General features: G+C 37.4%; 1 protein-coding gene across 5 annotated transcripts in view; it reads left to right on the top strand.

Moving 5' to 3' along the window:
- Positions 1–25,000, top strand: part of LOC137620760 (TGF-beta-activated kinase 1 and MAP3K7-binding protein 1-like) — an 827,205-nt gene that overhangs the window by 114,309 nt on the left and 687,896 nt on the right. For all 5 annotated transcript variants that reach the window (XM_068351167.1, XM_068351165.1, XM_068351166.1 and 2 more), the window contains one exon: positions 15,370–15,539. In XM_068351167.1, the coding sequence (XP_068207268.1) occupies positions 15,370–15,539 (170 nt within the window). The remainder of the gene's footprint in view (positions 1–15,369; positions 15,540–25,000) is intronic.

Below are 25,000 nucleotides of genomic sequence, written 5' to 3'. Positions count from 1 at the left end.
GAGAGAGAGAGAGAGAGAGAGAGAGAGAGAGAGAGAGAGAGAGGGGGGTTTAAATGTAATAAACAAAAAAAAATTGATAGGTTATAACACATTGGTGCTTATGTAATATCAACTGTATACTGTAGATGGTTTGAATAAGTTAAGAAATGGTATAAATGATACTTTCTTAGTGTATTCGTACACACTCAAGAGCGGCAGCTAGATGACAGCTGATCTAATCACAGCCAAAAGTAAAAACAAAAAGAAGTCAACAATACTCGATTTTTTAAAACACACCCGAAATTAAAAACCAAAGTACACGCTTTCTTAATGTGCAATTAACTATTTAAAGAGTGGCAATTTTCTAGAATAAAATGATATTTACCAAAAAATAGTGGTTTGCTGATGAAATCGGATGCCGTATTTTTAGCTATGATTGAAATGGATGTAGACTCGGCCTAATTATTTCGTTTCGTATTTAATTGACACTAAGAAAACTAATTTTAGTTTCTTCATCTAAATGTAAGTATTGTATAACTCGAAGAGAGAGAGAGAGAGAGAGAGAGAGACGAGAGAGAGAGAGAGAGGAGAGAGAGATGAGAGAGAGAGAGAGAGAGAGAGAGAATCAGCTGTTGTACTCAATGGCGTGTTTTTGTTTCGTGAGAATTTCATCGCCACGACTCTAACAACAACATACTTTACTGAACTTTACAGTATTATACAGACTACTGTAATATGATAAAGTAAAATATTTGTAATCTATATTATATGAAATGGGCTATTTTTTTGTTTGTTTAAAATTTACATTTACGTATGTAAAACAACTCTCTCTCTCTCTCTCTCTCTCTCTCTCTCTCTCTCTCTCTCTCTCTCTCTCTCTCTCTCTCTCTCTCGTAGATTGTTTTCCTGCTTTGCTACGTATGTATGATTTTATATAGATACGGTAAATAATATTTGTAATAACATATTTTATTAAAGCTTTTACTGTAATATCATTATTTATCACTCTCATCATGCGCGTTAAATTCCTTAGTTTGTTTACTGAGCGTACTTTATGACGCCATCGTTTCAGGCGGCGTCATAAAGAAAAACATTTCATTTGGAAGTCCTAAAGAAAAATTAAGTAAAACATTAGTAATAACCAAATCAACATACTGTACTGAATAATCAATATAATCGATGCAGAAACTAACCTATACACAGATGTGTAAATGCGTTTGTTTCTTCATTATAATCAGAGATAAACGTAAACAAAACATTGGTTGCCATTTTCTATCATGCTTTTTGGCGTGTTTAGGAAAAGCATGATATAAAGTCGCCCTTAATATTTGTGCCTGTTTTAGTTTAGGGTACGTTAGTACATGCATTAAGTGTTCTGTACATTAAAGGGTAGTTTGTTAACAGTACTACGTACAAGGGAAGGTTTTAAAAGTCTGAATATACATGTTAAATAAATAGGTAAATATGGTGTCACTACTTCGCGGATTTTCACCTATCGCGGCCGGGTCTGGAACCTATCTACCGCGATAAACGAGGGTTCACTGTATACAGTATAGCAGTGCTTTGAATTGTAGAGGTACATTTCTCATAGTATCCTCTATATTTATTGCTGAACTACTGTAAATGATATACTGACTGCTAATGAAAAAATAGCGCTGAAGGACGAGGGCAATTTTACAGATTTTTGTAATGCAAGAAGTGTCCTATGAGCTTTAGAAGTTTTTGATTCCAGTAACCCTTTAACCAATTTTAGTAGGTGTGCCTGGAAATGAGTAGGCAGATAGAGGGTCAAATTAAGCTGCAGCTGAATTGCTGCCAAGAAGATATGCACTAATTTGTAATTATTTTTTTACCATGTGTAAAGAAGTTGTTTTATATTATTTGGCAACAGCATTGGAATACCCTAGACAGAAAGAAGACGAGAGAAATAAAATGTGTTATTTCTCCTTTGAGGCTCCCCAGATGCTCAAGCCTTGATAAGGATGGGGGCCTTAGGGATTAGCAGCTGGGCTCTAATGAACAAACTACTTTCCCACTGGACCTCGGTGCTCAGCTGTCTATCCAACTAAATCAGTCAGCACTTTCTCTTTTACTTTTGGTTATTTCTTTTTTTTCTCCCATCTCTTGCTTTTGGGCTTGTTATTGTTGACGACTTTGGCATGTTCGATTATACTTTGGCTGCTACTTTGGATTTGACACAGTGTGGGATGGACGGCATTCCATCTCAACCTGTGTCAATTTAGATGCCATCAACCTCTGGCAGACCCCATTGGGTGCAGACCAAGCCTGTTAAGAGTCAGGCTCCAGTGATCCAGTTTTAAGTCACTCATATTTGTGGTAATGGGTGACGCCACGCAATGAAGTCGATGGTGGGAGGGACTAACTACCCCCACTGAACAGTGTACGCCCACCTAAAGAGAGGCACCCCCACTCTAATAGAGGACTGGTCCCCGCTGAAGCCTCTTCTCGTGTTGGGCCACATGGGATAGGAGGACTGACATCCTCCGATAAGAGGTGGATAACCCGGCTTGCTCATACCAAAAAACCCACCCTCTGTTGATGACCTGGAAAATACAAACATGGACCTCAGTACAGACAGCTCCAACTCGGGTTCTAATATTGTAACGTTGGAACCTTATATGCGTTATGGAAAAAATGATAAGAAAACACTAGAGATGAAGAGAGAGAGAGTGAGAAATGATGACAGTACAGAAAGATATAGAAAAGTAGAAGTATTACATGGTCACTATGAAGTAGTGAATTATGAAAATGTTTTTTAACTTAGAATTCGAAAACGGAAGAAATGAGCGTTTAAATGTTTTCAAAGCTAACAGGGAAATAGTCACTTTATGTGGAGGGCAGCCAAAAATTATACCCCAAGGAAATGGAAGTCTCTTGATAGAGACACTATCCCCATTACAAGGTGAAAGGCTAAAAACACTTACAACATTGGATGGTCATAGTGTAAAATGCGTTTCGCACCCTACTTTCAACCAGAGTAGAGGTTTGATATATGCTCCAGAATTGCTGGATATAGATGAAAAAGAAATTGAGGATGAACTGAAAAGTCAAGGAGTAGTAAAAGTATGTGAAAGAGAGTTGGAGAACAACATATTCCTCTTACTACTTTGATTGTAACATTTGATCAAAGCAGATTACCAAATGTTATTAAAGCTGGTTGGCTATCTTTAAAGGTGAAACTATACATCCCTTCACCATTACGATGTTGTTATTGTCAAATGTATGGCCTTTTAAGCCAGAAATGCAAGGAAAAACTAAATAATAAGCCAGGTGTTTGTGCCAACTGTGGAAAAAATAATCATGGTGGATGCATAGAAAATCCAAATTGCATGCATTGTGGGGAAGCACACCGAGCTACATCTAAAAGCTGCATTAAGTTTATTTTTGAAAAAGAAATTCAGGCTATTAGGACCATGGAAAGGGTTACGTTTTAAAGAGGCTCGTAAAAGAGCTCTTGAAAAACAGATAAGACCAGGGCAACCCTTTTCAATGGTTCTGAAGAAAAACTTACCAAAGCACACAGATGAAAACTTTATCCCTAATTCTAACATAAATAAACGCATAAAAATAGTTAAAGAGGTTGAAAGTCCCAATGAAAATTTATATCCAGAAATTGTAGGAAAATCAAAACAGATACTTAGAGATCTAAAGGATATTCAAAATCCATCTACTCCTATTCAAAATAATAGTACAAACCTCTCTCAGGCCCTGTCCTTGCCTGATCTGATTAAGGTTCCACTCGAAACCAATTTACCTGGTGAACCTGTAGTGGGGAAGGTGCAAAAACCTGACAGATCGGAACTTTTTAATCAAAAAAGAGAGAGACCTCCATCTCTCTCGCCTCCTACCATAAGAAACATTAAAGTCACGACTTCAAATAAATATGATGCCTTGTCTGCTGATGTTTCTGATCAACTGGTAGGGGAATTGAACAAATCAGAAATTCAAGTAGAGGTCCACCATCCTCCTCAACAATTAGATCAAAAGGATACAAAGAAAAAGACGAACACAAAACCCACTTAATATAGATCCTCTCTAGAGATACCACCGTGAAATATTTTTAGATCAAATATTGTCAATGAGAAGACTTCATCTAAGGGGTCTTCCAAAAAATAAACCATAGTATTTTCTTCCAATCTGCAATGGAATTACCAGGATTTAAAGGGGAAATATGAACAACTTAAGCTCCTCATACGTGAGCACTCTCCTATAACTGTAGTCTACAAGAAAGCAAGCTTGATGCTAATACTCCTTGTCTTTGAGAGTATGTTAACTATAGGACACCATATGATCAGTGAGCAGGGAGCCATGGGGGAAGTCTTATATATGTCCATCGAGATGTTCCCCAAATATCTTTGTCTATCTGTACCCACTTGCAGGCAGTGGTTGTACAGATTGATATGGGGAGAAAATACACAATCTGTTCTCTTTACTTACCTGCAAATGATAACATCTCACACGATAATATAGTAGAGGTGATTAAACAACTCCCACAACCTTTTTTTTTTATTAGGAGATCTTAATAATAGACATCCTGTATGGGGTGATGTTTTGGCAAACCCAAGGGGTAATATTATATCATCAATTTTGGAGAATGAAGATGTAGGACTCCTTAATACAGGAGAGCCTACACACTTTCATGTTCAGACAGGTACCTTGTCCTGCATTGACCTATTAGTTGCAAGCTCTAACTGTCTTCTTGATTTTAATTGGAGAACATCAGATGATTGGCATATTAGTGATCATGTACCAATTATTATAAACACCAACAATGGTCCACCTTAACAGAGATTGCCTCGATGGAATCTTGATAAGGTAGACTGTGATAGATTTTGGGAGCTAAGTGAAATTGAAGGAAATGCAGAACAGTTTGAAAGTGTTGATGATGCCATAGACTTACTTAATGGAACTCTTCACACAGCAGGAATCAATTCCATTCCCAAAACAACAGGGATATTCAGACGACGACTAGTCCCCTGGTGGTCATCAGAACTAACTGCCCTGCACAGAGCCACAAGAACGTCTTTAACTCGATTGCGCATGCGCTGTACTGAGGAGAATTTAGTCATATACGAGAAATGTAGAGCACAGTTCCGTAATGCCATGAGAGAAGCTAGGCGCCAGTCTTGGATGTCATTTATTTCCTCCATTAACAGTAGAACACCAACTTCATCTCTGTGGAGGAAAGTCAAAAAGATAGCAGGCAAATTCACCCCAAACCCACCACCAGTGTTAAAGGTAAATGGCCACTATATGACTGGAGCAACCGAAGTTAGCAATGCCCTGGCTGACCATTTTTCAAATGTATCGTGCAAGTGTGAAGCAGCTCCTGGTCACCAGTATAGGAGCATTGAAGAAAAGAAAGTTTTAAATTTTGCAACAAGAAAGCAAGTCATACAATTTTCCTTTTACTGAAAGAGAATTTGAATCTGCACTTGCTACGTGTAACAATACAGCCCCTGGACCCGATGGAATTCCATATGCAATGATTAAACACATACCTTTTAATACAAAGTTATTTATTTTAAGCATTTTTGATAGAATATGGCATGATCATAGTTATCCAAGTGTTTGGGAAGTAGCCATTATTTTAGCCTTTTTAAAACCCGGTACGGACAAGTTTTTAGCAGCAAATTATAGGCCAATTACATTGACATCTTGTTTATGCAAAATCATGGAGAAGATGGTCAATGTTAAAACTTAAAATTAATCAATGATCTTATGCATTCAAGTTTGTTCACTGGCAAGAGTCATACTCAAACCATACAAGATGGAATAGTTATTTTATGTAGATGATGCTATAAACTTAATGAATGGAACTCGTCATGCAGCAGGAGTTAATTAAATTCCCAAAACATCAGGATTATTCAAACAGTGATCAATCCCTTAGTGGCCAGTATGTGACTGGAGCAACTGCAGTTAGCAATGCTTTGGCTGATAATTTTTTTCCAATTTATCATGCAAGTGTGAAGAAGCTTCTGATCATCAGTATAGAAGTATTGAAGAACAAAAACTGTTATATTTTACAACAGTAAAGCTTGAATCTTATATTTCTCCTTTTACCAAAAGGGAATTCGGTTCTGAATTGGCTACTTGCAATGATACAACCCCTGGACTTGATGGAACTTCATATGCAGTGATTAAACATGTGTCCTTTATTACTAAATTATTTATTTTAAGCATATTAACAGAATATGGCTTAATTATATTTATCCAATTTTTCGGGAACTATGTGTTTTTCTAAAATTTTTAAAACCCAGTAGAGATAAGTTTTTAGCAATAAACTATCAACTGATTTAGCATCCCAGTATTTTCTTTTTTATAGATCATGTTGAAGGAACTAGGAAATTAACTTTTATTTTTTACTGAGGAATCCATATCCAGTGCTGGCTTTGGATTTGGAATACAGTGAACCCTCGCTACTTCGCGGTTCGACCATCGCGGATTCACCACTTCGCGGATTTTTTTCATAACCCATGTATATACATATATCGCGGATTTTCCAGAAATATCGAAAATACCGCGATGTGACCGATGGTGCGAGATTGGAGAAAGTAAGGAAAATTGAATCATGATTGATTTTCAATATAAATGAAACTTTGAGGAGCAACAAAGATATCATTTGTTAGAGAGATAGAGAGAGGTAAGGAATGGGAGGTAGTGAAAAGTAGCCCACAGAGAGAGAGAGAGAGAGAGAGAGAGAGAGAGAGAGAGAGAGAGAGAGAGAGAGAGAGAGAGAGAGAGAGAGGGGGGTTTAAATGTAATAAACAAAAAAAAATTGATAGGTTATAACACATTGGTGCTTATGTAATATCAACTGTATACTGTAGACGGTTTGAATAAGTTAAGAAATGGTATAAATGATACTTTGTTAGTGTATTCGTACACACTCAAGAGTGGCAGCTAGATGACAGCTGATCTAATCACAGCCAAAAGTAAAAAAAAAAAGAAGTCAACAATACTTGATTTTTAAAACACACCCAAAATTTAAAAACAAAAGTACACGCTTTCTTAATGTGCAATTAACTATTTAAAGAGTGGCAATTTTCTAGAATAAAATGATATTCCCCAAAAAATAGTGGTTTGCTGATGAAATCGGATGCCGTATTTTTAGCTATGATTGAAATGGATGTAGACTCGGCCTAATTATTTCGTTTCGTATTTAATTGACACTAAGAAAACTAATTTTAGTTTCTTCATCTAAATGTAAGTATTGTATAACACGAAGAGAGAGAGAGAGAGAGAGAGAGAGAGAGAGAGAGAGAGAGAGAGAGAGAGAGAGAGAGAGAGAGAGAGAGAATCAGCTGTTGTACTCAAATGGCATGTTTTTGTTTCGTGAGAATTTCATCGCCACGACTCTAACAACAACATACTGTACTGAACTTTACAGTTTTATACAGACTAATGTAATATGATAAAGTAAAATATTTGTAATCTATTTTATATGAAATGGGGCTATTTTTTTGTTTGTTTAAAATTTACATTTACGTATGTAAAACAACTCTCTCTCTCTCTCTCTCTCTCTCTCTCTCTCTCTCTCTCTCTCTCTCTCTCCTCTCTCTCTCTCTCTCTCTCTCTCGTAGATTGTTTTCCTGCTTTGCTACGTATGTACGATTTTATATAGATACGGTAAATAATATTTGTAATAACATATTTTATTAAAGCTTTTACTGTAATATCATTATTTATCACTCTCATCATGCGCGTTAAATTCCTTAGTTTGTTTACTGAGCGTACTTTATGACGCCGTCGTTTCAGGCGGCGTCATAAAGAAAAACATTTCATTTGGAAGTCCTAAGAAAAATTAAGTAAAATATTAGTAATAACCAAATCAACATACTGTACTGAATAATCAATATAATCGATGCAGAAACTAACCTATACACAGATGTGTAAATGCGTTTGTTTCTTCATTATAATCAGAGATAAACGTAAACAAAACATTGGTTGCCATTTTCTATCATGCTTTTTGGCGTGTTTAGGAAAAGCATGATATAAAGTCGCCCTTAATATTTGTGCCTGTTTTAGTTTAGGGTACGTTAGTACATGCATTAAGTGTTCTGTACATTAAAGGGTAGTTTGTTAACAGTACTACGTACAAGGGAAGGTTTTAAAAGTCTGAATATACATGGTAAATAAATAGGTAAATATGGTGTCACTACTTCGCGGATTTTCACCTATCGCGGCCGGGTCTGGAACCTATCTACCGCGATAAACGAGGGTTCACTGTATACAGTATAGCAGTGCTTTGAATTGTAGAGGTACATTTCTCATAGTATCCTCTATATTTATTGCTGAACTACTGTATATGATATATTGACTGCTAATGAAAAAATAGCGCTGAAGGACGAGGGCAATTTTACAGATTTTTGTAATGCAAGAAGTGTCCTATGAGCTTTAGAAGTTTTTGATTCCAGTAACCCTTTAACCAATTTTAGTAGGTGTGCCTGGAAATGAGTAGGCAGATAGAGGGTCAAATTAAGCTGCAGCTGAATTGCTGCCAAGAAGATATGCACTAATTTGTAATTATTTTTTTACCATGTGTAAAGAAGTTGTTTTATATTATTTGGCAACAGCATTGGAATACCCTAGACAGAAAGAAGACGAGAGAAATAAAATGTGTTATTTCTCCTTGGAGGCTCCCCAGATGCTCAAGCCTTGATAAGGATGGGGGCCTTAGGGATTAGCAGCTGGGCTCTAATGAACAAACTACTTTACCACTGGACCTCGGTGCTCAGCTGTCTATCCAACTAAATCAGTCAGCACTTTCTCTTTTACTTTTGGTTATTTCTTTTTTTTTCTCCCATCTCTTGCTTTTGGGCTTGTTATTGTTGACGACTTTGGCATGTTCGATTATACTTTGGCTGCTACTTTGGATTTGACACAGTGTGGGATGGACGGCATTCCATCTCAACCTGTGTCAATTTAGATGCCATCAACCTCTGGCAGACCCCATTGGGTGCAGACCAAGCCTGTTAAGAGTCAGGCTCCAGTGATCCAGTTATAAGTCACTCATATTTGTGGTAATGGGTGACGCCACGCAATGAAGTCGCTGGTGGGAGGGACTAACTACCCCCACTGAACAGTGTACGCCCACCTAAAGAGAGGCACCCCCACTCTAATAGAGGACTGGTCCCCGCTGAAGCCTCTTCTCGTGTTGGGCCACATGGGATAGGAGGACTGACATCTTCCGATAAGAGGTGGATAACCCGGCTTGCTCATACCAAAAAACCCACCCTCTGTTGATGACCTGGAAAATACAAACATGGACCTCAGTACAGACAGCTCCAACTCGGGTTCTAATATTGTAACGTTGGAACCTTATATGCGTTATGGAAAAAATGATAAGAAAACACTAGAGATGAAGAGAGAGAGAGTGAGAAATGATGACAGTACAGAAAGATATAGAAAAGTAGAAGTATTACATGGTCACTATGAAGTAGTGAATTATGAAAATGTTTTTTTAACTTAGAATTCGAAAACGGAAGAAATGAGCGTTTAAATGTTTTCAAAGCTAACAGGGAAATAGTCACTTTATGTGGAGGGCAGCCAAAAATTATACCCCAAGGAAATGGAAGTCTCTTGATAGAGACACTATCCCCATTACAAGGTGAAAGGCTAAAAACACTTACAACATTGGATGGTCATAGTGTAAAATGCGTTTCGCACCCTACTTTCAACCAGAGTAGAGGTTTGATATATGCTCCAGAATTGCTGGATATAGATGAAAAAGAAATTGAGGATGAACTGAAAAGTCAAGGAGTAGTAAAAGTATGTGAAAGAGAGTTGGAGAACAACATATTCCTCTTACTACTTTGATTGTAACATTTGATCAAAGCAGATTACCAAATGTTATTAAAGCTGGTTGGCTATCTTTGAAGGTGAAACTATACATCCCTTCACCATTACGATGTTATCATTGTCAAATGTATGGCCTTTTAAGCCAGAAATGCAAGGAAAAACTAAATAATAAGCCAGGTGTTTGTGCCAACTGTGGAAAAAATAATCATGGTGGATGCATAGAAAATCCAAATTGCATACATTGTGGGGAAGCACACCGAGCTACATCTAAAAGCTGCATTAAGTTTATTTTTGAAAAAGAAATTCAGGCTATTAGGACCATGGAAAGGGTTACGTTTAAAGAGGCTCGTAAAAGAGCTCTTGAAAAACAGATAAGACCAGGGCAACCCTTTTCAATGGTTCTGAAGAAAAACTTACCAAAGCACACAGATGAAAACTTTATCCCTAATTCTAACATAAATAAACGCATAAAAGTAGTTAAAGAGGTTGAAAGTCCCAATGAAAATTTATATCCAGAAATTGTAGGAAAATCAAAACAGATACTTAGAGATCTAAAGGATATTCAAAATCCATCTACTCCTATTCAAAACAATAGTACAAACCTCTCTCAGGCCCTGTCCTTGCCTGATCTGATTAAGGTTCCACTCGAAACCAATTTACCTGGTGAACCTGTAGTGGGGAAGGTGCAAAAACCTGACAGATCGGAACTTTTTAATCAAAAAAGAGAGAGACCTCCATCTCTCTCGCCTCCTACCATAAGAAACATTAAAGTCACGACTTCAAATAAATATGATGCCTTGTCTGCTGATGTTTCTGATCAACTGGTAGGGGAATTGAACAAATCAGAAATTCAAGTAGAGGTCCACCATCCTCCTCAACAATTAGATCAAAAGGATACAAAGAAAAAGACGAACACAAAACCCACTTAATATAGATCCTCTCTAGAGATACCACCGTGAAATATTTTTAGATCAAATATTGTCAGTGGGAAGACTTCATCTAAGGGGTCTTCCAAAAAATAAACCATAGTATTTTCTTCCAATCTGCAATGGAATTACCAGGATTTAAAGGGGAAATATGAACAACTTAAGCTCCTCATACGTGAGCACTCTCCTATAACTGTAGTCTACAAGAAAGCAAGCTTGATGCTAATACTCCTTGTCTTTGAGAGTATGTTAACTATAGGACACCATATGATCAGTGAGCAGGGAGCCATGGGGGAAGTCTTATATATGTCCATCGAGATGTTCCCCAAATATCTTTGTCTATCTGTACCCACTTGCAGGCAGTGGTTGTACAGATTGATATGGGGAGAAAATACACAATCTGTTCTCTTTACTTACCTGCAAATGATAACATCTCACATGATAATATAGTAGAGGTGATTAAACAACTCCCACAACCTTTTTTTTTATTAGATCTTAATAATAGACATCCTTTATGGGGTGATGTTTTGGCAAACCCAAGGGGTAATATTATATCATCAATTTTGGAGAATGAAGATGTAGGACTCCTTAATACAGGAGAGCCTACACACTTTCATGTTCAGACAGGTACCTTGTCCTGCATTGACCTATTAGTTGCAAGCTCTAACTGTCTTCTTGATTTTAATTGGAGAACATCAGATGATTGGCATATTAGTGATCATGTACCAATTATTATAAACACCAACAATGGTCCACCTTAACAGAGATTGCCTCGATGGAATCTTGATAAGGTAGACTGTGATAGATTTCGGGAGCTAAGTGAAATTGAAGGAAATGCAGAACAGTTTGAAAGTGTTGATGATGCCATAGACTTACTTAATGGAACTCTTCACACAGCAGGAATCAATTCCATTCCCAAAACAACAGGGATATTCAGACGACGACTAGTCCCCTGGTGGTCATCAGAACTAACTGCCCTGCACAGAGCCACAAGAACGTCTTTAACTCGATTGCGCATGCGCTGTACTGAGGAGAATTTAGTCATATACGAGAAATGTAGAGCACAGTTCCGTAATGCCATGAGAGAAGCTAGGCGCCAGTCTTGGATGTCATTTATTTCCTCCATTAACAGTAGAACACCAACTTCATCTCTGTGGAGGAAAGTCAAAAAGATAGCAGGCAAATTCACCCCAAACCCACCACCAGTGTTAAAGGTAAATGGCCACTATATGACTGGAGCAACCGAAGTTAGCAATGCCCTGGCTGACCATTTTTCAAATGTATCGTGCAAGTGTGAAGCAGCTCCTGGTCACCAGTATAGGAGCATTGAAGAAAAGAAAGTTTTAAATTTTGCAACAAGAAAGCAAGTCATACAATTTTCCTTTTACTGAAAGAGAATTTGAATCTGCACTTGCTACGTGTAACAATACAGCCCCTGGACCCGATGGAATTCCATATGCAATGATTAAACACATACCTTTTAATACAAAGTTATTTATTTTAAGCATTTTTGATAGAATATGGCATGATCATAGTTATCCAAGTGTTTGGGAAGTAGCCATTATTTTAGCCTTTTTAAAACCCGGTACGGACAAGTTTTTATCAGCAAATTATAGGCCAATTGCATTGACATCTTGTTTATGCAAAATCATGGAGAAGATGGTCAATGTAAGACTGATGTGGTACCTTGAAAAAAGGGTATTTTTCACCCATTCAATGTGGATGCAGAAAAATGCACTGAATGACTTACGTGCTGTTACAACTTTAGTCCTCCATTTGTGAAGCCTTTGCTTCCAAACAGCATCATGTGACAGTCTTTTTTTTATCTTGAAAAGGCATATGATACCACATGTAGATATGGTAAACTTAAAAGAATCCATGAGTTTGGATTAAGAGGAGAGCTACCTCAATTTATTCCGTCATTTCTTGCACATAGAGTTTTCCAAGTGAGAGTTGGGGAAGCTCTATCAGAGAGTAAATGCCAGGAAGAACGAGTTCCTCAGGGTAGTGTGCTGAGTGTAACCATTTTTGCTCTAGCATTTAATGGGATATCCTCAGTCATTCCCCGGGATGTTCTCGCAACATTATTTGTGGATGATCTCTCCATATCATTTTCTGGAACTAGAATGGTAATGGTTGAGATAAAAATACAACTCTCTATTGACAAAATTATCCTATGGGCCGATATGAATGGATTTAGGTTCTCGTTAAATAAAACTACAATTGTCCATTTCTGTCGTATCCGGGGAGTATATCCAGACCCTGATATATACATCAAAGGTCAACGGATCCCACGTGCAAGTGAAGCTAAATTTTTAGGGTTGATATTTGATTGTAGGCTTCCATAGGTTTCTCACTTAAAAGCATTAAAAGGAAAATGTCATGAGGCTCTGAATCTTTTAAAAGTATTGTCCTATACATCATGGGGGGGCAGACCGCAATACTATTTTAAGATTATACAAGGCCTTGATTTTATCCAAAATTAGTTTGGATGCAAAATTTACTCCTGAGCCACCCCAAGCCAGTTAAAAAATATTAGATTCTATACATCATGCTGGTATTAGATTGTCCACAGGAGCGTTTAGAACCTCACTTATTACAAGTCTCCTTGTTGATGCTGGGGAGTTACTTCTAGACCTTTACAGAATGTCCTTTATTATTCGGTATTGGTTTAGATTGCAGACTCCCTAATTCTTTAGCCTTTCAGACTGCATGCCTTTTAAGGCACTCAACATACTTTGAGTTGCACTCAAAATATCCTCAACCTTATGGGTTTCAGGTGAAACAATTATTAAACAATCTGGATATAATTAGAATTAAGGTGCTTCCATTCAAGGTATCATCAACGCATCAATGGAAATTACCTGACGTATCTTTTTGTAAATACTTTCTTGAAGTTAAGAAGAATATGACTGACTTAGAATCCAGGTCTCTTTTTTTGGAATATGTTGCAGAACATAGGCGATCTACTCTTATATATACTGATGGCTCTAAATCTGATGCTGGCGTTGGATTTGGAGTACATTGTAATGATTTTAATTGTAGAGGTGCACTTCCTCTACAGCTTCCATATTTACTGCCAAACTGTATAGCATACTAACCACTATTGAGAAAATAGCTTTGGAAAAGGAGGGTAATCTTACAATATTTAGTGATGCAAGGAGTGTTCTTCAAGCTCCAGTAACCCTCTAGTTTTAAAGATTTTAGAATGGCTTTTTATTATTGGACAGAGAGGTATAACAGTTCGATTTTGTTGGGTACCAGCACATGTAGGTGTGTCAGGGAATGAGAAGGCAGATATACTGGCGAATAATGCGGCATCTGAGTTGCTACCAAGGAGGTATCCCATTCTCTGTAATGACTTCCTACCTTACATCAAGAAATTGGTTTGTAATAAATGGCAACAGCACTGGGATAGTCTAGATGGCAATAAAATGAGGGAAGTAACAAATGTCACTTCACCTTGGAGGTATAACATGATACCCTGAAAATGTCTCCGTATTGGTCACACTCGGTTGACACACGAGTTTCTGCTGAAGGGCCAACACCAACCGTATTCCGAGGACTGTTAAGTACCTTTAACAGTGAGGCATTTGTTGACTGAATGCCCTAATTATGATAACCTAAGAAATAGATATCTGTTTGAGGCTCGAGGTGAGGATGGCATGTTCATCCTTGCCAAGATTCTTGGACATGATGTGTCCTACTATGCGAGCGGCATTTTAAAATTTATTTCAGAAGCAGGTCTTCTGAAAATTATTTTAATGACATCTTAACTTTTATGGTTTTAATTGAATTTCATTTTTCATATATAATAAATGCTGTCGGCATCAATGACCGTAGATGTCAGGATGCCAGAAAACTTTCAATCAATCAATCAATATATATCCTTGGAGGTATAACATGATGCCCCAAAAGTGGAAGACTGTGGTTTGTTGGCTTTGCATTAGACACAAGTTATTTTTGATAATCAGTCAACATAAACTATATTGCAATGACTGTTCGTGGGTACTTGAGAAATAGGTATCTTGGGGATGATGTGTCTTACAATACTAATGGTATTTTTAGCTATATTTCAGAAGCAAGTTTCTGAAAGCTAATTAGATTTTATACAGAACTATTTGCTTTTTTATTTTAAATTGAATTTCCCCTAATAATTTGTTTCTAACAAATGATACAGGTGTCAATGACCTTTGATGTCAGGATTCAAGAAAATACAAAATCAATCAATCAGTCCCATGGAGGGAAAATCCCCCTTTAAGCAGTAACCCTTTCCTCCTCCTCCTCCTCTTCTGTCTTCCAAATGTCAGCAACAAGTCTCTTCAAAACTAAAGTGCGAGTTAATTTGTCAATATTGTGAATGATTAATTTGTAGTCGTTTATAATGTTATGGCTATAATTTCTCTTTTAAATGACATTACAAATCTTTATAAATAAGTGTGTATGTGTTATTATGATTGTGTGGAATGCATAGAGTGAATTAACCTTATTTATTATTGGAAAGATTGTTTTGTTTTACAAGCATTTCGGGTTGTGATCTTGGTCTTGGAATGTTTTAAACTCATATTCAGTACCAAGTTACCACTGTATGAAGATAGAATATAAGAATAGTTTGAAAAACTTTTTATTTGTTATTTTTCAGGTGTAGGAATGTCAGCAAACCAAATGTACCGGGAAGATGGGACACCATGCTCAGAACATGAGTTTGAAGATCGCAGCATACACTTTTGCCTTGATCGTGAGAATAACACCTACTTGTATGGTGTTTTTGATGGCCATGATGGAGCTAGAGCAGCTTACTTTGCATCACAGGTAAATATAATAGTATTCAAGAACTTGTTTTTAAGGATGGTATTCAAGAACCCTATATAGGTCAGCATTATTATTATTATTATTATTGTTATTATTATTATTATTATTATTAGCCAAGCTACAACCCTAGTTGGAAAAGCAAGATGCTATAAGCCCAAGGGCTCCAACATGGTAAATAGCCCAGTGAGGAAAGGAAATAAGGAAATAAATAAATGAGAATAAATTAACAATATATCATTCTAAAAACAGTAACAGCGTCAAAACAGATATGTCCTAGGCTATATATACTATTAACAACATCAAAAACAGATATGTCATATATAACCTGGTCAACATAAAAACATTTGCTCCAACTTTGAACTTTTGAAGTTCTACTGATTTAACTACCCGATTAACAGCTGGAATAAAGCTTCTAGAATACTGTGTAGTATTGAGCCTCATGATGGAGAAGGCCTGGCTATTAGAATTAACTGCCTGCCTAGTATTACGAACAGGATAGAATTGTCCAGGGAGATCTGAATATAAAGGATGGTCAGAGTTATGAAAAATCTTATGCAACATGCATAATGAAGTAATTGAACGATGGTGCCAAAGATTAATATCTAGATCAGCAATAAGAAATTTAATAGACCGTAAGTTTCTGTCCAATAAATTAAGATAAGAATCAGCAGCTGAACACCAGGCAGGAGAACAATACTCAAAACAAGGTAGAATGAAAAAATTAAAACACTTCTTCAGAATAGATTGATCACCAAAAATTTTGTAAGACTTTCTCAATAAGCCAAGTTTTTGTGCAATTGAAGAAGACACAGACCTAATGTGTTTCTCAAAAGTAAATTTGCTGTCGAGAATCACACCTAAAATTTTAAAAGAGTCATACAAATTTAAAGAAACATTATCAATACTGAGATCCGGTTGTTGAGGAGCCACTGTCCTTGACCTACTTACAATCATACTTTGAGTTTTATTAGGATTCAACTTCATACCCCATAATTTGCACCATGTACTAATTTTAGCTAAATCTCTATTAAGGGATTCACCAACCCCAGATCTACATTCAGGGGATGGAATTGTTGCAAATAGAGTAGAATCATCAGCATATGCAACAAGCTTGTTTTCTAGGCCAAACCACATGTCATGTGTATATAGTATGAAAAGTAATGGGCCAAGAACACTACCCTGTGGAACACGGGATATCACATTTTTATACTCACTATGGTGCCCATCAACAACAACTCTTTGAGATCTATTACTCAAAAAATCAATAATAATGCTGAGAAACGACCCACCTACTCCCTACAATGTCAAAGGCAGCACTAAAATCAAGGCCAATCATACGAACTTCCTGACCACAATCAAGGGATTTCTGTACAGCATTGGAGATTGTAAGAAGGGCATCACATGCTCCAAGGCCTTTACAAAAACCAAATTGCAAACTAGGGAGTAGATGATTACCTTCAGCAAACCTATCAAGACGTTTTGCCACAATACGTTCAAAAACTTTAGTTAATATGGGAGTTATGGAAATTGGGCGGTAATCAGTGGGACTTGAGCTACCACAAACACATTTAAATAGAGGACTAATATTACCAATTCTCCAACAAGTGCTAAAAGCTCCTCTTCTTGCTAACTTGCGCAAAATAACAGATAACTTTGGAGCTAAGAAATCTGCTGTCTTTATAAAAAACAAAGGAAAAATACCATTTGGGTCTACACCTCCATAAGCATCAAGGTCCATCAACAATGCATTAATCTTACGAGATCGAAAAGATAAACTAGTTAGTTTAGCCTCAGTTAAACATGAATGAGGAAGTTCAAGTTTTTCATTACTCTGTTTACTCTCAAAAACATCAGCCAAAAGGGTTGCCATTTCCTTTGGACAGTGAGTGACTGAGCCATCTGGTTTAAGTAAAGGAGGAACTGTTGCATCTACACCAAAGAGTACAGATAGACCACCATTTATGTTCCTGAGTTGTACCAGAAAGGGTTTCTTTTATGGTTGAATTGTACTCTGAGCAAAAGCTCGGAGCTGAGTATAGTTGTTCCAGGTCAAATCTGATCTGTTACCCTTCCAAAGGTGATAGGCCTCCTGCTTCTCCAAATAAGCACGTCTACAATCATCATTGAACCATGGTTTGTCCTTTACTCGGTACCTTAGCACACGAGAAGGGATACGCCTATCAATTATGTTGACTAGATTCTCATTCAAAGGGACAACAGGATCTACACTAGTATATAATTGTGACCAATTCAAGCACAAAAGATCATGCAAATTCCCATTCCAGTCTGCCTGGGATTTCATATAAATTTTACAAGAGTATGATATATATATCAGGGACAGGCTGCTCAGTCTTCACTACTAATGAAATCAAGGCATGATCAGATGTCCCGACTGGAGAACCAACCTTACTAGTTATAACGCCAGGGGAGTCAGTGTATACGAGGTCAAAGCAATTACCAGACCTGTGAGTAGCTTTCATTTATGGCATCACGTTTCATCATTATTGGCGTCTTAAAACCAGTTATAAGGAGCTCAGATGAGTGCCTCATATTAGAAATCAAAGTTTCTGAGCACAAAAGAATATCATACTGTCTGGACGCAACTGTAAGGTCTTGGATATTTGCATGAAGACCACGAATATTGCAATACAGAAGACGACATTGACGAAATCTAGGACGTACTGGTCCCGGATTTCGCTCAATGTCTCCAGACAGCATAAGAATTAATAGAAATAAAAAAAAGAGACATCCTACTTAAAAACTAGATTAACAAGAATTATAACAAAAACAATATGTACAGAATTATAAATAAAGTGATTGATGATACCCATAGACTACAGTAAAATGTCAGAAAAACTGGTCAACATGGAGGAGCCGATACACCATGCAAGGCTAAATACCCTCCAGGATAGCCACTTCAACTTAAGGGAGGACAGTAAGGATGGTTTTGAGAAGAATAAGAATCAGAAAAAGGAAAAGACAACCTCTTGATAAATCACCAGGCATCCATGGCCCTTCTATTAAGCCTGCCCAACACACTATTTAAAAAAAAAAAGAAGAGGAGGAAAGAAAATAATAGTAAGATAGAATAGTGTGCCCGAGTGTACCCTCAAGCAAGAGAAATCCAACCCAAGGCAGTGGAAGACCATGGTACAGAGGCTATGGCACTACCCAAGACTAGAGAACAATGGTTTAATTTTGGAGTGTCCTTCTCCTAGAAGAGGAAAGTACACTGAGCAAATTGCAGTTCAGTAATTAACCCCTTGGGTGAAGAAGTGTAAAGTATCTCATTGTTGTCAGGTGTATGAGGAAAGACGAGAATATGTAAAGAATAGGCTAGACTATTCTGTGTAAGTGTAGGCAAAGAGAAAATAATCCGTGACCAGAGAGAGGGATCCAATGCATTACTGTCTGGCCAGTCAAAGGATCCAATACCTCTCTAGTCTTCCATTAAAAACATCCCCATATATTTGTGTAGCACTTCAGTGCATACATTATCTTGAATTAGGTTTGGAGCTGATACCATTTCTTTAAGAATATTAACCAATGTTCTTTAAGGGAAGTGGCTTGCTTGGTTTAGGGTGCAAACGTGTATTTTCTCTTATTCTATGTTTTTTGTAACTCTCCAGTGTGCTGGTGCCAGACGTAAAGTATTAAAGCTCTTTGTAACCTATAAATAGCTAAAAAATACTCTTATGCACGTATCCATTATATAAAATAATCATGAAATCATATCCTGTTCTTCATTTTAAATGAATTTCACATAATATTCAACCATTTTATATATGTTTTCCTTTATTGTCAAATGGCCAGAAGAGGTAGGATGTGAAGACAACTAGACATCATATGACATAATTCAGTTACCCCAAACATGCAGTGCTTTTATTTGTCAAAGTTGTCCTTGAAAGTTGCCAGATGGTACCTATTTTTATCCTATTGATTAATTTTCATGTAAAACTCAGAGAAAAATAATTACCTGAGATTGGACATAAAAGCTGTGCAAGGATAACAGAAAGAAATACTGTAGTCAGAAAATATTGGAGAAATAATGAAAAATGAGTAAAGGAAAGGCAGTGGTTGATGATCATGACTCGACTTAGAACCCCAACCATCGGCATCAGCCAATGTTCATACTGGAAACAAATATTTTTATTACGATGATTCCATTGGCAATATGATGAAGATGATTTTAAATTCTCAGATGATGAAAAAGGAGAAATTTGAGAGTAGAGATGGTAAAGGAAATGAATTGGAAATTCCTAATGATACACAACAATGAATATGAAGAAAGCAACCTAGTTGATGATAAAGTGGGTTCACCTGCAGGTAGAAGCAATAGTTTGGAAGGAAATCAGAAAGTTACGAAGTAGCTCAAGAGCCTATATATAAAAAAAAAAAAGACTTCAGCTAATAAGCTTCTGAATTTCCTGTAACAATGAGTGAGGCAGTACCTTAGGAACGCCCCCCCCCCCCCCAAGAGGAGATAGTATTACTCTCTGAAAGTGACCCCCCAGATGCTGAAGCCTTGATGAGGATGGGGGGCTTAGGGATTAGCAGCTGGGCTCTAATGAATAGTGGGAACTACTTTCCCACTGGACCTCAGTGCCCAACTGTTGATCCAGCTAAATCAGTCAGCACTTTCTCAACTACATCAGTCAGCACTTTCTCTTTTCCTTTTTGGTTATTTCTTTTATTCTCCCATCTCTTCCTTTTGGGCTTGAACTTGTTGACGACTTTTGCATGTTCGATTATACTTTGGCTGCTTCTTTTGATTTGGCACAGTGTTGGATGGATGGCATTCCTTCTCAACCTGTGCCAATTTAGACGCCATCACCCTATGGCAGACCCCATTGGGTACAGACCGAGGCTGTTAAGAGTCGGGCTCCAGTGATCCAACTTTAAGTTACCCATATTTGCGGGTAATGGGGGACGCAAGGCATTGGAGTCGCCAGTGGGAGAGGCTAACCAACCCCACTGACCAGTGTACGCCCACCTTAAGAGAGGCAGCCCCTCTCTAATAAAGGACTGGTCCCCGATGAAGCCTCTTCTCGTGTTGGGCCACATGGGATAGGAGGACTGACATCCTCCGATAAGAGGTGGATAACCCAGCTTGCTCTTTAAAAAAAAAAAAAAAAAAAAAAAAAAAAAACCCTCTGTTGATGACCAGGAAAATACAAACATGGACCTCAGTACAGACAGCTCCAACTCGGGATCTAATATCGTAATATTAGAACCTTACTCATGTCATGTGAAGAATGATAAGAAAACACTAGTGAGAGAGAGAGAGAGAGAGAGAGAGAGAGAGAGAGAGAGAGAGAGAGAGAGAGAGAGAAAAAAATGATGACAGTACAGAAAAATATAGAAAAGTAGAAGTATTACCTGGTCACTATGAAGTAGTGAATGAGACCTTTTTTTCATTATGGAATTTGAAAAGGCAAGACATGAACATGTAAATGTTTTTAAAGCTAACAGGAAAATAGTTGTTAAATGTGGAGGGCAGCCAAAAATTCTTCCCAGGGAAATAGAAGTCTCTTGATAGAGACACTCACAACATTAGATGGTCATAGTGTCAAATGCATTTCGCACCCCACTTTCAACCAGAGTAGAGGTGTGATATATGCTCCAGAATTGCTGGACATAGAGGAAAAATAAATTGAGGATGAACTGAAGAGTCAAGGAGTAGTAAAAGTAGAATGAGAAAGAGAGTTGGAGAACAATGTAGTCCTCTTGCTACTTTGATTATAATATTTGATTCATGTAGATTACCAAATGTTATTAAAGCTGGTTGGCTATTTTTGAAGGTGAAACCATATATCCCTTCACCATTGCAATGTTATCAATGCCAAATGTATGGCCATTTAAGCCAGAAGTGCAAAGAAAAACTAAATAATAATCCAGTTGTTTGTGCCAACTGTGGACAAAATACTGTAGTCATGGAGTATGCATAGAAAATCCAAATTGCATACATTGTGGGGAAGCACACCCAGCTACATCTAAAAGCTGTGTTAACAGTAGAACAGCAACTTCACTGTGTGGAGGAAAGTGAAACAGATAGCAGGCAAATTCACCCCAAACCCAGCACCAGTGTTAAGGGTAAATGGTAGGTATATAACTGGAGCAACTGAAGTTAGCAGTGCTCTGGCTGATCATTTTTCAAATGTATCATGCAAGTGTGAAGTAGCTCCTGGTCCCCACTATAGGAGCATTGAAGAAAAGAAAGATTTTAAATTTCGCAACAAGAAACGAATAGTCATACAATTCTCCTTTTACTGAAAGAGAATTTGATTCTGCACTTGCTACGTCTACTGATACAGGCCTTGGACCCGATGGAATTCCATATGCAATGATTAAACATGTACATTTTAATACAAAGTTATTTATTTTAAGCATTAAAAATAGAATATTGGCATGATCATATTTATCCAAGTGTTTGGAAACTAGCCATTATTTTAGCCTTTTTAAAACTGGGTAAGGATAAGTTTTTAGCAGCAAGCTATAGACCTATTGCATTGACATCTTGCTTATGTAAGATCATGGAGAAGATGGTCAACGCAAGGCTGATGTGGTACCTTGAAAAGAAGGGTATTTTATCACTATTCAGTGTGGATTCAGGAAAATACACTCAACAACTGATGTGTTGATACGACTTGAGTCGTCTATTTGTGAAGCCTTTGCTTCCAAACAGCACCATGTAACAGTCTTTTTTTATCTTGAAAAGGCATATGATACTGCATGGAGATATGGTATACTTAAAACCATTCATGAATTGGGTTTAAGAGGAGAGCTACCACTATTTATTCTGTCATTTCTTTCACATAGAGTTTTCCAAGTGAGAGGGAGGGGAAACTATCAGAGAGTAAATGTTAGGAAGAAGGAGTTCCTCAGGGTAGTGTGCTGAGTGTGACTCTATTCGCACTTGCAATTAATGGGATATCCTCAGTCATTCCCAAAGATATCCTCTCTACAGTATTTTTGGATAATCTCTCTATATCATTTGCTGGAGGAAGAATGGCAATGGTTGAGAGAAAACTACAATTTGCAGTTGATACAATTATTCAGTGGGCTGATATGAATGGGTTTTAAGTTTTCAACAAGCAAAACTACTATTTTCCATTTCTGTCATATCTGGGGATTACATCTAGACCTGGATATATACATGAAAGGACAACGGAACCCATGTGTAGGTGAAGCTAAATTTTTAGGATTGATTTTCGATTGTAGGTTGACCTGAGTCCCATACTTAAAGGCATTTAAATCTAAATGTCTTGAGGCTCTGAATCTTTTAAAAGTATTGTCCTATACATCATGAGAGGCAGACCGTATAACTATTTTAAAATTATACAAGGCCTTAATTTTTTCCAAAATTAGTTATGGGTATGAAATATACTCCTCAGCCACCCCAAGCCGGTTAAAGATATTAAATTCAATACATCATGCTGGTATTAGATTGTCCACAGGAGCGTTTAGAACCTCACCTATCCCAAGTCTCCTTGTTGATGTCGGAGAGTTGCCTCTAGACCATTACCGAATGTGTTTCATTATTCGGTATTGGTTTAGGGTACAAAGACTCCCCAACTCTAGCCTTTCAGACTGCAAGCCTTGTAAGGCACTTAACATACTTTGAGTTGCACCCAAAATCTCCTCAACCTTATGGCTTTTGGGTAAAACAATTATTAAACGGGGTTGATATAATTAGAGGTAAGGTGCTTCCATTTAAGATATCATCAACCCCTCCGTGGAAATTACCAGAGATATCTTTTTGGTGTTAAGAAAAATATGACTGACTTAGAAACTAGGTGTCTTTTTATGGAACATTTTGAGGAACATAAGGATTCCACTTTTATATAGACTGATGGCTCCAAATCTTATACTGGCCTTGGATTTGGAGTATTTAGTAGTTCTTTTAACTGTAGAGGAGCACTTCCTCCAATATATTCCATATTTACTGCTGAATTATATGGCATACTAACCGCTATTGAGAAAATAGCGTTAAAATTTTACCATCTTTAGTGATTCATGAAGTGTCCTTCAAGCTTTAGAAGCTTTTAATTCTAGTAACCCTTTAGTTTTAAGGATTTTAGAGTAGCTTTTAATCATTGGCCTGAAAGGTATAACAGTTCTATTTTGTTGGATTCTGGCCCACGTAGGTGTTTCTGGAAATGAAGAGGCAGATTCACTGGCAAAGAGTGCTGCAGCAAAGTTGCTACCTAGAAGGTATCCCATTTTTTGTAATGATGTTTTACCAGCAATGAAGAATTTTACTTATAACAATTGGGAACAGCATTGGGATAGTTTAACAGAAAATAAGATGAGAGAAATTGCGATTGTTATATCCCCTTGGAGATATAATGGGATGCCCCGAAAATGGGAGACATCTCTTTCTCGTTTCTGCATTGGTCACTCGGATGACACATGAGTTCCTGCTGGCTGGCCAACACCAACCATATTGTGACAACTGTTTAATACCCTTGACTGTGAGACTGTGTTGACTGAATTCCCCACTTATAGCACAGAAAGAAATAGATATCTGTTAAGAGGCTCCGGGTGAAGATGGCAGGTTCATCCTTGCCAAGATCCTTGGACATAATGTGTTGTACAATGATAGTGACATTTTAAAATTTATATCGGAAGCAGGTCTTCTTAATGCTAAACTTTTATAACATATTTACTTTACTGGTTTTAATTGAGTGTTGTTGTAATCTTTATTTATAATAAACGATATTGGCGTCAATGACCTTCGATGTCAGGATGTCAGAGAACTCCAAATCAATCAATCAATCATAACTACAGGCAGATGATGGATAAGCTCTACCACCCGAAAGACAATGAGGGACTCACTTTTGAATTTAACTGCAAGCAGTACAAATGTATTCTAGCTCTCTCTCAATCTTGCCTTCTTTAATATTTTATTTTCGCTTTTTAATTAAAATGAGGAATAGTGTTGACATGTGGTTGTGTCCAGGGTAAAACTAATAGGTGGTACGGGTTTATGTCTAAACTTGCTGGTGATCCCCTCCATCTCTGTTTATTTTCCAGAGATCATGACTGATTGTTTTAATCCCTTTTTGACGAGTGCAGTGTTGGGGCTTCTTTGGAGTGGGTTAAGTTTCCTAAGAAGAAAAGAAAATTAACAGGGATTCTTCAATATTGTCACTGGTAACGCTTAAAACGGAGGTCGATGAATCTCTATAGCTCTTTTTCTCCAGTACTCTTCTACCTTTTGTGTCTCCCACAGATTCCTCTAGGGCTAGGCCCTCTGGAGGAATACGTGGGGGAGGATAGGAGACCTTGGCCTATTCTCGGCTGAAAGTGGAAGAATTACCTTCCCTTAGTGAAGGTAATATTCCTCTATCTTTTGCTGAGTGTAACCCTTTTTGCACTAGCAATTAATGGGATATCCTAAGCCATTCCCCAGGATGTTCTCTCAACATTATTTGTGGATGATCTCTCAATGTCATTTG

Source organism: Palaemon carinicauda, chromosome 27 (assembly GCF_036898095.1).
Source record: "Palaemon carinicauda isolate YSFRI2023 chromosome 27, ASM3689809v2, whole genome shotgun sequence".
In the NCBI taxonomy this organism is placed as follows: Eukaryota; Metazoa; Arthropoda; class Malacostraca; order Decapoda; family Palaemonidae; genus Palaemon; species Palaemon carinicauda.
The sequence above is the reverse complement of the archived record's forward strand: the minus strand, read 5'-3'. Positions and strand labels throughout refer to the sequence as shown.